Source organism: Chenopodium quinoa, unplaced genomic scaffold (genome assembly GCF_001683475.1).
Source record: "Chenopodium quinoa cultivar QQ74 unplaced genomic scaffold, ASM168347v1, whole genome shotgun sequence".
Classification (NCBI taxonomy): Eukaryota; Viridiplantae; Streptophyta; class Magnoliopsida; order Caryophyllales; family Amaranthaceae; genus Chenopodium; species Chenopodium quinoa.
In genome coordinates this window covers 955,900-969,002 of record NW_018745523.1, presented here as the reverse complement: position 1 = coordinate 969,002, position 13,103 = coordinate 955,900, and the positions used below count along the sequence as shown (strand labels likewise).

General features: G+C 34.5%; 3 protein-coding genes and 1 long non-coding RNA gene across 5 annotated transcripts; 2 read left to right on the top strand and 2 right to left on the bottom strand.

Annotated features, from left to right (window-relative positions):
* Positions 1-1,659: 1,659 nt before the first annotated feature.
* On the bottom strand, positions 1,660-3,943 carry LOC110715546. The gene is made up of 3 exons (XR_002510317.1): positions 3,843-3,943; positions 3,588-3,704; positions 1,660-2,064 (listed from the first exon to the last, which is right to left on the bottom strand). It is a non-coding gene; the product is annotated as an uncharacterized LOC110715546 (long non-coding RNA).
* Positions 2,085-4,320, top strand: LOC110715543 (cytochrome P450 71A1-like). The gene is made up of 2 exons (XM_021894129.1): positions 2,085-3,335; positions 3,437-4,320. The coding sequence occupies exons 1-2, from the start codon at positions 2,445-2,447 to the stop codon at positions 4,046-4,048; spliced, it is 1,503 nt and encodes a 500-aa protein (XP_021749821.1). The 5' UTR covers positions 2,085-2,444; the 3' UTR covers positions 4,049-4,320.
* A 1,024-nt stretch (positions 4,321-5,344) lies between these two features.
* Positions 5,345-8,778, top strand: LOC110715542 ((+)-menthofuran synthase-like). The gene is made up of 2 exons (XM_021894127.1): positions 5,345-6,391; positions 7,571-8,778. The coding sequence occupies exons 1-2, from the start codon at positions 5,453-5,455 to the stop codon at positions 8,183-8,185; spliced, it is 1,554 nt and encodes a 517-aa protein (XP_021749819.1). The 5' UTR covers positions 5,345-5,452; the 3' UTR covers positions 8,186-8,778.
* A 93-nt stretch (positions 8,779-8,871) lies between these two features.
* Positions 8,872-12,855, bottom strand: LOC110715544 (BRCA1-associated protein-like). 2 transcript variants are annotated; one of them, XM_021894130.1, is made up of 11 exons: positions 12,167-12,462; positions 11,959-12,067; positions 11,762-11,876; positions 11,570-11,667; positions 10,887-10,993; positions 10,555-10,795; positions 10,203-10,256; positions 9,860-10,003; positions 9,662-9,726; positions 9,322-9,376; positions 8,872-9,153 (listed from the first exon to the last, which is right to left on the bottom strand). In XM_021894130.1, the coding sequence occupies exons 1-11, from the start codon at positions 12,460-12,462 to the stop codon at positions 8,995-8,997; spliced, it is 1,443 nt and encodes a 480-aa protein (XP_021749822.1). In that variant the 3' UTR covers positions 8,872-8,994. The 2 variants fall into 2 exon arrangements, with proteins under 2 accessions (XP_021749822.1, XP_021749823.1); XM_021894131.1 differs by lacking the exon at positions 10,203-10,256 and having other exon boundaries at positions 12,167-12,855.
* Positions 12,856-13,103: the final 248 nt, after the last annotated feature.

Here is a 13,103-nt window from a genome sequence, read left to right as displayed (position 1 = left end):
TAAATTAGGATTTTTAAAGAGTTTGTTGGGAAAAAATAATTTTTTTGGTCTACATGTCGTTGGAGTTTATTATTTTAACCAAATTGTAGTATATGGTAAGCTTTTTTTACCAAATTGTCGCCGGAGTAAGTTTTTTTACCGAATTGTCGCTAGGGGTTTTTATTACTTACCAATTTGGTCAATTGACCTACAAAACTTCAGTAAACAAGCCATAGCAAATCTTCATTCTTCTTAGAAACAACTCAATATTTATAACTTATCATAACTTTAAACGAATATGTAAGAAATGTGTGAGTTTTTTTTTCCCAAAGTATTTGTACTTTGACCGAACTTGATTTAATTTAATAAAGCCCTTGCTATCTTTCCCTAAAAAAAATGTAAGAAATGTTTATATAACTAATTATATGGGCTGATTTGAATGTGTATTCTTTTTATATATGGACTTTTGTTCTCCTTTTTAGCCCATTTGATGTCTTCCACACTATGACCTAAAAAGGAGCAATAACTGGGCTATTGACTTGTTGAGATGGGTTAAAGTTATGTCAAAAAGGTTCCAAGTGGACAAGTTTCCAATATCAAGTTTAATTTGTAATGATAAATAAGAATGAAAGTTTAGGGCACCTTATTACTCTTCCTGTTTCTTTTTTGTGTCTCATTTGTCTTTTTTCACATATTTCAATGCAGTTGACGTAAAGGAGTATGAGAAAAATCAATTTAACAAGATCTCATATGCAATCATCAAGATTCATGGTTTAAATTTGTCTCGTAAAAAAAAAAATATTTCAAAAAAGAACGGAATGACTCCAAGAGTTCAAATGGCCAGGAACGATAACATCTTGAGTGCTTCTCAAACAATATTCAGGGAAAACAAACACTAAAATAAGATTAAGGGTCTGTTCACTTTAGCTTACTTTCAGTTCAGTTAAGTTCAATTCAGCTCCTAATTTCCCTCTCTCATAAAATATTCAGTTTAGTTCAATAAATGTGAACATGCCCGCTCATAAATTGCCAACTTGGTAATCAAAATCCTTATTCGAAAGCCAAACAATACCTTGGGAAAACAGAAATTGTACAAAGTGTGTCATCAAAAATTACATTCAGAATTCTAAATTAGTCTAACCAATAAAACCTTACGGAGAAACCCAAGTTCTAATAAGACATTAACATCCCAAGAATACAACAAAATGCACCAAAATCAACATAATACAACAAAAATGAATCACGATCAATACTTCAATAGCATGCAAAAGCTTACCTAGTTATCAAAATTAACTAAAATCAACAAAATACAAAAAAAAGTCATAAAATCAATAGAAATTGCATAAAATCAGTACACCCAGAAATCAAAATGCCAAGAAAAAAACATTACAGAGTAGAATGCAACAAAATGTTGATTACCTGTGATTCATTGTGTATAACAATTTGACATTTGGCATGTATTTTACAATGATTAGTACATATTTCTATGCCTTCATGGTTTAATGTAACGTTTGATTCAGATTTCAATCTTACTAAAATATTAAATTATATTAAATTGTGTTTTGTACCTCGATTATATGGATGTTATATGTATATATTAATATATACTCCATTTTTTTTTTGAAACAATTAATATATACTCCATGATACACTTACAATATTAATTTTTATTGATTTGTTCCAAAAAAAAAACATAGGGAGTACAAAACACGACATTAGCCAAAACAGTGGAACACAACACGACATTAGCCAGCATTAATTTCTTGTACAATGCCTTCAAGGCTTCAAGGGATAATTTTACATGCTCAATCTAAAATTTTGCTTCACGATTAATTGTTAATTGTTACGTTGTTACATCTTTGATTCCGTATAGAAGATAGACATTAATCTGACATATATAGATAAGATACAAATTCTGATGTTGACAAGCATGTTAAGACATTTGCAAAGGCCAACTTCAGAGTTCAGACCACAAACTGACCATCCCCACACTGAATGAGTAACAACAACGTTTGATATATAGTCTGTCCAATCTTCATGGACTTTGAAAAAATCAACAAAACAATGCGAGCCACGAAAACCTCGCTGCATAAAGATAAGCATATGTCACGCCCTTTAGCAGAATAATCCGTTTATATGTAGCTGAGGCGATTATTTTGAACAGACTTTAAACAACTAACATGTTTGATATTTCCGTAGTAAGATAACAAATTTAAATGAAGTAAATGGCCGTATACTACAAAGATATTTTCATGGACAAGGGCTAAAGGATTTTACTTCTTTTCCAAGAATCACCGTTCATAAAATATAGCTAACCTGTCGCAGTGTCGCGTCTTGCCATTACATGTTTTTGCTGTATGCAAGAGTTTCCAGGCTATATGTTATCGTTCTAGAATTATATTTTTGAGCAAATTAGTGTCAAGATTGAAGCGTTCAACCAGCAAACCCGAAAAAATAATCACAAGATGGAATGCATCCTTTTTAGCTTGGTCTGTGCTTTTGTTTTCATACTTATGCCACTCAAGTATCTACTTAGAGATTACCAAACAAGAAAAAAATTCAATCTCCCACCATGTCCTAGAAAACTGCCTATAATTGGGAACCTTCATCAGTTAGGCAAAATGCCCCCTCTCACACTCAGGAAACTAGCACAGGAATTAGGACCTATATTCTTCCTACAGCTTGGCGAGGTTCCAACAGTCGTAGTTTCATCTGCTGCTATGGCCAAGGAAGTGATGAAGACGCATGATTTAGAATTTTGCAGCCGGCCTCAGCTGTATTCTGCCAAATGGCTCTTTTATAACTGCACTAACATTGTTTTCTCTCCTTATGGCGCTTACTGGAGGCATGTTAGAAAGATCTGCATACTAGAGCTTTTAAGCACTAAAAGGGTTCAGTCTTATGACTTTGTAAGAAAGGAAGAAGTGTCTCGCTTAGTTCATAGAATTGCAGATTCTTGTCATCAGGAAATCAGTCTGACAAAGGTACTTGGCTTGTACGCGAATGATGTCCTGTGTAGAGTTGTTCTTGGGCGGAATTTCTCTGAGGGAGGCGAGTATGATTTACATGGTTTCCAAAGTATGCTTGATGAGTACCAAGAGTTGCTTGGGGGTTTTAGCATAGGAGATTTTTTCCCGTCTAAAGAATTTGTGCACACACTAACAGGCCATAAATCAAGGCTAAAGAAGACGTTCAAACGATTTGATAGCTTTTTCAACAAGGTGATTCAAGAACATCTGAGTCCACAGAGGAAAACTGAGGGAGCGAAGGACCTTCTAGATGTTTTACTCGACATACAAAAAGATTATTCAAGTGAAATGCCTTTAACTATGGACAACATCAAGGCTATTCTACTGGTAAGATGTTCAATTCATAATTCTTGCTAATTAAATCAGAAAATACAGAGTTTTACTTTCAAGTAAAGGCTATATACTAAAAATATGATTATCGTGTCCAGGACATGTTTGCAGCAGGTACTGATACAAGCTTCATAACACTAGATTGGGGAATGACAGAAATGATTTTGAACCCGGAAGTGATGAAGAAAGCACAAGCAGAAGTACGAAGCGTTTTAAGAGAAAGAAAAACTGTCTTAGAAAGTGATTTACCTCAGCTGCACTACCTTAAAGCTGTTATAAAAGAGGTCTTCCGCCTGCATCCCCCTGTACCTGTACTTGTACCAAGAGAGTCCATCAAAGATGTTACTATTGAAGGGTACGATATCCCTGCAAAAACACGGGTTTTCATCAATGTCTGGGCTATAGGGAGGGACCCTGAATCCTGGAAAGATCCAGACACATTCAATCCTGACAGATTCCTAAACAGTGCAATTGATTTCAAGGGGCAGGATTTTGAGCTGTTACCATTTGGTGCAGGAAGAAGAGGATGTCCAGGCATCGTGTTCGGAACTGTGACTATAGAGCTCGCTCTTGCTCAACTTCTCCACAGCTTTGACTGGGACCTTCCTCCAGGAGTAGAAGCCAAAGATTTGGATCTTTCAGAAGCTTTTGGTATATCCATGCATAAGACATCTGATCTTATTGTAGTTGCTAAACCACAAGTATCCTGAAGACTGAAGACACTACTTGTATAAGTTCAGGGAAAAAAAAAGGTGGAAGTAAGCCTGTGCTCTATGTTATGTATTGTAATTTTATGTACACAAAGTCGAGTTTTGAATCATCACTACAAATCCAAACTAGAGAGCAAAATTCATCATATTTATGAGTAAATGCTCTGTTCATCGATTGCATGAAAACTAACTAAGAAAACATGACTATTGCAACTAGGCAAATAGTTTGATTCAGAACGAAACATTAGTTCATCAGGGATTTAATTATTCTACTTTCTGGCTTTAGACTTTATTAACATTTATTAGTAATTACTTGTATCAGTTGTATGTTAACTGCGCAGGTTGAACTCTGAAGAAGTAAATTAATACATGACTTTGTTTTGGGCCCCTTTTAATCATGTGGCAAGGCAATACAGACATGAAAAAAGCAAAAGGGACAATTAACAAACCAGATGGAATAACAAGTCAATTATTTCTTTTAATTTCCCCTAAAACTTGGAAAGGTAACAATAAAGCGCAAGAATTAAGACAAATTATAAGAGCGCGCAAAAAAGAGAGTAAATGTGCGAAAAACATAAATAAAAGAGTAAGATATATCGAGTCAAAAGATATAAATATTGTAGAGTAATAGGAGTAAAGTAATAATATAAGGTGGATAAAATGAAATAATTAAAGTAAAAGTGTCAAGAACATTTTAGTGTTAGAACATCTCCAATGGTTGTAGCTAGGGATTTGCTTGCAATTTGAAAAATTTATTAGCTACTAGCTTGACCACTAGAACAAAATAAAATTAGCTTGGTCAAGTAAATATAATTTGCTCGAGAAAAAACTTGTCGAAAAAAGGGGTTGATATAAAATTAAATTTAAAAAGCTAATTAAAAAATTAAGTCTCATATAAACCACAAGCTAGTAGCTTACAACTGGAACACAAACTATCTACAAAAGATATTAGCTTAAAATCTTATGTGGCATAACAAGTTAATTAGCTTACCATTAGAATTTCTGGAGAACATTATGAAACAAAGGTAATATTAATAAATTAATTGACAAATTTGGAAGGAGATCAGAAAGATATCACTAAACAGAAGAAACATTTGATATAAATCAATTGAGATCAACATAAATGGGAAGAAATCACAATATACTTAAAGCTATGATAAGGTATCACTTGTGATTTTATATATATAAAAATAATAATAATAATAATAATAATAAAAATAGAGTTTTAAAGGGAAAAAAACAAATTAATCCTATGGCCATCCCTAAGGTTTGTACTTATTATATATATAGCCCCATTAGCCCTTGATAAACAATGGATTTTAGTACACAAGCTCTCTCACATTCTAGAAAATTAGAGAAAATAGCTCTATCACAATTCACAAGTGAAGCAAAAACATAGAGAAAATGTCTAATATCAAGCAATTGCTAGAGTCTCAAATAAACTTGTTCTTTTTGCACCCTTTCACAGCCTTACCATTCTTATTCTTCTTCATCTTCTCCATTTACAAACTCCTCTTTAACCACAAAACCCGAAATCACCTACCGCCTTCTCCATCAAAACTTCCAATCATAGGAAACTTGCATCAAATTGACAAGAAACTACCACACCGATCATTGCATAGTTTAGCCAAACAACATGGAGATCTCATGTTACTCTACTTTGGCAGAAAACCAGTCCTTGTAGTCTCATCCGCGGAGGCAGCATGCAAGGTTATGAAATCACATGACACCATTTTCGCAAACAGACCAATTCTAAGCATGTTCAAAAGGCTTCTTTACGACTGTAGAGATGTTGCAACAGCACCTTATGGTGACTATTGGAGACGAATGAGAAGCATATGTGTCAACCAACTTCTAAGCTACAACAGGGTCCAGGCATTCCATAATGTCAGAGAAGAAGAAATAGCACAAATCGTGGAAGAGATTAGAAGTTCATCACCGTCAAAAGCAGTAAACTTAAGTAAGATGCTTTCCAATTTTTCAACTGATGTTATATGCAGGGCAGCCTTTGGGATGAAGTTCAATGGACAAAGAGACGGAATCGATTTCAAGGAGTTGCATGAAAAGCACGAAGAACTCATAGGCAGCATTAACATAGGTGATTTTATCCCTTGGCTAGGATGGATTAATCACGTGAATGGTGTGGAGAAGGATGTTAAGCGAGTTTCAAGAAATATGGATAGCTTTCTTGAAAGTTTAGTCCAAGAGCATAAATTAAAGGGCATAAATGAAGGGGAAAAATCAGAAAACAAACAAGATTTTGTAGATGTTTTACTAGAGCTGCAACAAGATCATTCAGCCGAAATGAGCCTTGACAAGGATAGCATCAAAGGCATTATATTGGTATGTTCAATTATTTCATACACCTTTTCTATGTTATTAATCTCCTTATCTAAACCTTATAAATTGGTTTTTTTTAAATGTTAGATACAAAAATTTTAAGCATAATTTTTCATGATTATTTAAGTTGATTTCACTATTGCATGTTAAGTACAACCAATTAATCCACATTTAAAAAAATAAAAAAAAATAAAAAAAAAATAAAAAATCCACATATCTGATCCCAGGAAGAACAGAGTTATTGGAAAGTCAGTCCTTGTAATTAAAAAAGAAAATTTCTTATATACCCTTTTGTTATCAAGTACTGAAGTACATAATCACATACTTTGAAAAAAATAAAATGAATTTGAAATCTATAATTTTGTTATTTAAGTTAGTCCCTATGTTTTTTTTACATTAACGAAAGTCGAAAGCCTTTATTTTTCAAGTTCTTCAATAATACATACTACTATATCTGAGCAAAAAAAATAAAATACATATCTTTTCATATGTATAAGAAAGTTAACATTTTGAATTTTTGAGGCATTTTGAGCAATAACATATCTAAATTTGTTCTTTTCAATTTGTGAGAATAAAATATACAAGTATATAACAGGGTATCACATGATAATACTCGTATTATTTACTTTGTACGGTATGTATTTATCAATAGTGCAGTCAAAGTTCATTAAGTTTGACTACAAAAATAAAACTATTGCATTTATTAAAAAGAAGAGGGAGTACCAAACAAATTATTTGTAACGTAACGTTGTTTAAATTTATTATTGGCACTATTCTCATGGACACCAATATCATCTTTGACCATTAATATTCAATTTCAAATGAGAAAAATATATTGTAGAAATTTGATAGTTTGAAAATGTACATCAAAACGAATCTAATAAATTCTCGCTTAATAAAGTTTTGAAAATATTTGTTTTTCTGATCTAAGTTTTCAAACTTGTGCCAGAATTATATGTGGAGTACTTCGTATTAAGTATAGCACCTTTCAACCTGTTAGGGATTGAATCTCCTTTAAAGACAACTTTGAGGAAAGGATCCCCTTACGGCCTTACCCTCTCCCTCCCCAAGTGTCTATCTAGCCCACTCACATGAGATGGGTTAACACGTGAGGGGTTCTAGCCTAATAGGACCCAGTATTCTAAATACTAGATTTGATCACTAATCCAATGTTTGATGCAGGACATGTTTGTAGCTGGGTCTACAACAACTTATGCAACACTAGAATGGGTCATGTCTGAACTTTTAAGAAATCCAACAATCATGGAATCTCTACAGAAAGAAGTGAGGGAAATAACCAGAGATAAAGCAAACATAACAGAGAATGATCTTGAGAAAATGGAGTACCTGAAAGCAGTAATCAAGGAGACATTTAGGCTACATCCTCCAGTTCCCTTGTTGTTGCCTCGCATTTCGTCTCGAGAAACACAGCTCAATGGCTATGACATACCTGCTAAAACACAAGTCATTATCAATGCATGGACAATCCATAGAGACCCAAGTTTTTGGAAAGAACCTGAACGATTTAATCCCGAGAGGTTTCTGAATTCTTCCATAGACTTTAAGGGGCAGCACTTCAACTTGATTCCATTTGGATCAGGAAGGAGGGGGTGCCCAGGGATATATTTTGGCACCGCGAACTTAGAGCTTGTGTTAGCAAACTTCATGCAGAAGTTTGATTGGGCATTGCCAGAAGGAGCTCAAGGAAAGAATTTGGACATGGAGGAACACCCTGGAGTTACAATTCACAGGGAGACTCCTCTTCGCGCCATTGCAACTCCCCGTTTTACCTGGTGAATAATCAAAGCATCAACATATACCAACAACTCTTATCTGCATCAATCCTAGTCACCCCTGAATAATGCTTTAATTTCTTTGTTTATTAGAATCGTAAGCCAACCTGCAGTAACATTATAACCACCAGTCCACCAGTTTGTTTCTTATTTTTGATCCATTGTGTCTTATTTAACCTTAGTGCATTTTCTTTAAAATTCAAGTATTTTTAGCTCAGAGATGGAAAAAAAAAATTATATACACCCAGGTGCAAAAAAATCCAAGGGTCATTTCTGCTCATTTTTATATTTTTGCTCATTTTAAAATCTTAAAATAAGCAACAAAATATCAAATAATTAAAAAATCACCCTTGGGTGCACCTACCTTTTTATGGAAGCCCAGAAATGTCTTAGGAAGTTATTTGCCTCACCTGCACCCTGCGCCTAAATACTTTTCATGAAATGGATTTTCTGATTACACCCCCTGTACTGTACTCATACTAAGAGAATCCAAAGGATACATTACTTTTGAAGTTGACATCCCTGTAAAATCACATATTTTCATCAATATTTGATCCATAAGACATTCGATCCTGAAATAACTCACAGAAGCACAATTTTTTTGAAAGGCATGTAGTCTCTTCCACCTTATCTCCAAATGTGCAATCCAAACATACACAAGCTTATACTGAAGCTTCTCAAGCAATATTCTGAAGACATGCAAAGTGATCATTGATTGAACTTTAAAAAATCTACATCGTTTCATATTCACAATGACAAGCCACTCTAGACAATCTTATCTCTATACACACAAGCAAGTCCTAACATGAAAGTTTAATTACGATGTCGGCCTGACTTTGTACGCCTCTTCGGATTGGCAGGAGCGGATTGCATTTCAGGCACAGGCAGCAATGTTCCTCCTTTTAAGCCATCTGAATCTGTTATGCTGCCAATTTTCCTTTGTGCTTCCACGTAGATTTTAAGGTCTCGAATCTGTTATGCGAAAATAATTAAAATTATGTTTACACGCCTTTCATCCATGGATGAAGTAATAAATGTGGGGGCTTAAATTGGAAGTTTACGCATTCAAGATGAAAGAGAGAGGGGGGGGAGGGGAAGGGGGAGGTTAGTAGAGATTAGAACACTATTAAAAAAATTCACCTGCTCCTCAAGATCAATGATCTGCTCATCTCTTGATCTTAGAGACTTCATCTCCCTGACCAACAAAAGAAATGAAGATTTGAAAGTAAGCTAAAACACGCAGAACATTCTCACAACCAAATATTAAAAAGAAGAAGAATCAACCACTCCTTTCTTCCCTATATAATAGGTCAAATCATCTTGGTCATTTTAAGAGAATCGAGTTTTAATATCATATCTAATACGAAGTACAATTTAATTATTCACATATCCTTTGTACAGGTGTAACCTTTTCTTTAAAATTCATAGCTCAAGTATCATTAAGGATATCATTGGAATTTTTTAAGTTTAGCGCGCTAACCTTTCCTCAAGTTCCTTCATCTTTTTCTTGTACTCTTCCTGCCCCCTCATTAGAATATGATTCTTCTGAAAAAAGAAGAAAGAGGTAGGGATGTTAAGGAACGAATATATATTCTGTAGAGAATCAGATAGATAACCAAAGACAATGTAGAAAAGTCTTTTTATAAGAACTAGTAGATTTCTCAAGATGTTTACTCACATCCATTACTGCCTTTTTTTCTTCTTCGTATTTTTCCAGTCTGCACTGCAGGTCTTGCATCTTTGTTGTTACAGCCTTCTCAACAGCCACGGCAATACTATTATCCTTTTTACTTCTGGCCTCAACAAGCAGAGATTCATAATACTGACCAAAGAAGAGAGAGAATATTGAAGCTAATCTATCATCTTCACCACTCATTAGATAAGAATATACCTAACAAAAGTTCTTAAATCATTCCACTTAGACCTCAATCAAGCACTTCATCAAAACAACTAAACTATTTCAACAGTTTAAACAAAAACTGAATTCATTATCAAAGCAAAAGTATAGGAAACATAAGGACCTGTCTATGGTTCTCCAGCTGAGTTGCAAGAAGATGATTGTACTCATCTGTAATCTGTGCCCAAAAAGTAAGAATGTAAGCAATTGTTCATCTTTGAAGATAATTTGTTCTAGCATTGAAAAAATTACAAAACAAAACACCTGGAGTTCATAATCATTTAGAAATATCTGGGTGCAACTATTTATAATTGTACTTTCCAGTTCAAATTAAAACTTAAAGAAAACACATGATTCTGGTTCAAAGGTTGAGTGATTTATAATTCTGTTTCAAATGAGTAGTTTAACATCAAACATGATTCATAATAATATGATCGCCATAGGTATTACTATAAGTAAATCATTAAAGGACATACTGCTTCGACTTTGCTGCCATAGAGAACACCAGTCATTTCAGAATCCTCATCGTGGACACAATCTCCATCATAGGACATGCAATGTGAGTCAACCGCCACTGACTTTTCACCAGCTTTGGAATGGTTTAATCGATGAACATAACTGTCACCTTCATAATCCCAAACCCTCTGCGTCTCTAAATTGAGTGAATAGCAATGCTGTGTATCTTTCCAATGCCTAAAAGTGTGTCCTTCTTTATACCTTAAAGCAACAACCAAAAGCTTGAGACAGCTAATGCCAGAAATGTGAATGCTTTGAGATACTTACTCAAGCAAAATGATGGCCATTTTACCTTCCACATCCAACAAAGCCACATATGATGCAAACCCAGAGGTTCTCTGATGTATCACAAACAGAACAGTTAGGCCTATCATCCGGCTGCTGGCATAATCGACAAACCTGATGACATGCATAGCAAAATTAATTTATACTGCATTATTGATCAATGCTTGTGTAGCCAAGACCACAAAATTTTACAAGCTTCCAAATTGTAGCCCAGCAAATAGCAATGGTTACTTTCATTCTTCAGGATCTAGAAAAACTGTGAGCAGAAGACAAGTTTTTTCGTATAAGCCACTCCTTAAGCAGGTGCCAAGGTTTCAGATATAGCCATATGGGGGTATTGGCATGAATATATACATATTTACAAATTGAATGAAAGTTGTGGGAATTAAACCTTTTCATTCCAACCACCTGAACCCATCCTACTCCTACTCAAACCAACAAACGCATGTTAATGGGATAACCACTTTCATTTCCACTTATACTGCGTTTTAGCATCACAATTCTAACCATATTTCTTCCAATTACGCAGAAAAAAGTTTTTCCAGTAAACATAAGTCACTATCGCGTCTAATATGATCACCATCTTCAAACAAACTAGCATCAAACAATTGATGTCAAAATTTTTTATCAAATATTTAACATTTCCAGAAAATTGCAAGCTACATTAACGACTTATTAGTAAATACTGACCTGGCAAGACAAATAGGTCCATTTAGAAATGCAAGAACAATCAAACGAATGATCACAAAGTGTACTCTGAATTCCACTAGTATCTTGGTCCAGTCTCTCTACAAGCGAAAACAACTCGTTAAGAAACTAAATCAACAAACATTATCAATCAACAATTACAGATAATACTCTACTACTCAATGCAGAATCAACCTAGACAAATGGGGCAAGTAGGCAGCTCGACATAATCAGAAGGCGAAGTGCTGGCGATTTCTCCAAATTCAGTAAACTCTATTGAAAGAACAAATAAAATGTGGCATATCTCAACCTAATCACAAAACACAACTGCATCAGTACATGATCATACACATCAATTAACAACTCACTCAATCAAATCAGAAATTGCTAACCTCGGGTGGCGAAAACCGCTTTCCATTAAAACTACGATAAAACGCATCAGCTGTAACCTGATTCCAAGTTCGAATCAACACACTGTACCTATCCTCCATACCATCATTTCTATCACCCAAAAAAAAAATCAAAATCAACCAAATACAAAATTACTCAAAACCAACAAAAATTAAACTCGAAATGAAAAAACCCAGATAATAAATTTACCTAATGATGATAAATTCGGATATATCCGCAACATGGGACCCGAAGAATCGAAGCAAATCATCAGAGGAGAAATAATTGGGAACAGCTACAATAAAGAGGAGAGTAGATCGCGAAGTGGATGCAGATGAATCGGAAGTTGAAGGATGGCGGATTAGGGCTCGGAAGAGATGAATTATGCCTCTGCGCTCGACGAATTTAGGGTTAGGGTTAAGATTATGGCTGGGGTTTGAGTTCGAAGGAAGAGAGAGAAAAAGGGGGTGTTCTGTGTCAACTGAATGAATTCGAATCGCGAACATTTTCAGATTGCTTCACCGGAGTTTGATCGGGAAAAATGGTGAGAAAGTGAAGTGATTTGCAGAGTTTGTTGGGTCTTTGCTCTCGCGGGAAAATGGCGGTTATGAGCTGAATTCTAACACCTTCCAAAATTTAAACAATATACTCCATACTATTTTTTATTTTTTTATTTTTTTTTAAGAAAATTTAGTTTTACACATTCATAAACTTTTTATTTTTATTTTTATTTCTAGTATAAAAAAAACAATCAAACCTATTGGTAAGTTGTATGTTCGGATAAGGAAATCCACACCCTCCAAGACTCAAAGTAATTTTACATAAAACGTACTTGTACTCCATATTGGTAAAAATTAACACTAGTGGCGTTGGCATAACTTTTCACCTCGGATTATTCTTCGAGGCTGAATTAGTTTGTGCAACCGTGCAAGATTCCAACTCGGTAAGCAAAAAGTCGAGTCATAAACATCAAGCCTCAAAAACCTTTACAATTTCATAAATAATGTTTTACATTGGAGTATTTTGTTATTTTTCTAGTAATTCGATAGTCTCCTTGGAGTAGGAAGTATGCCAACACTGTATAAATTCTCAATTTTTGCTGATTCTGCATTGTTCTGTATTTCAGATTTTCAGATATTTCAGTGCC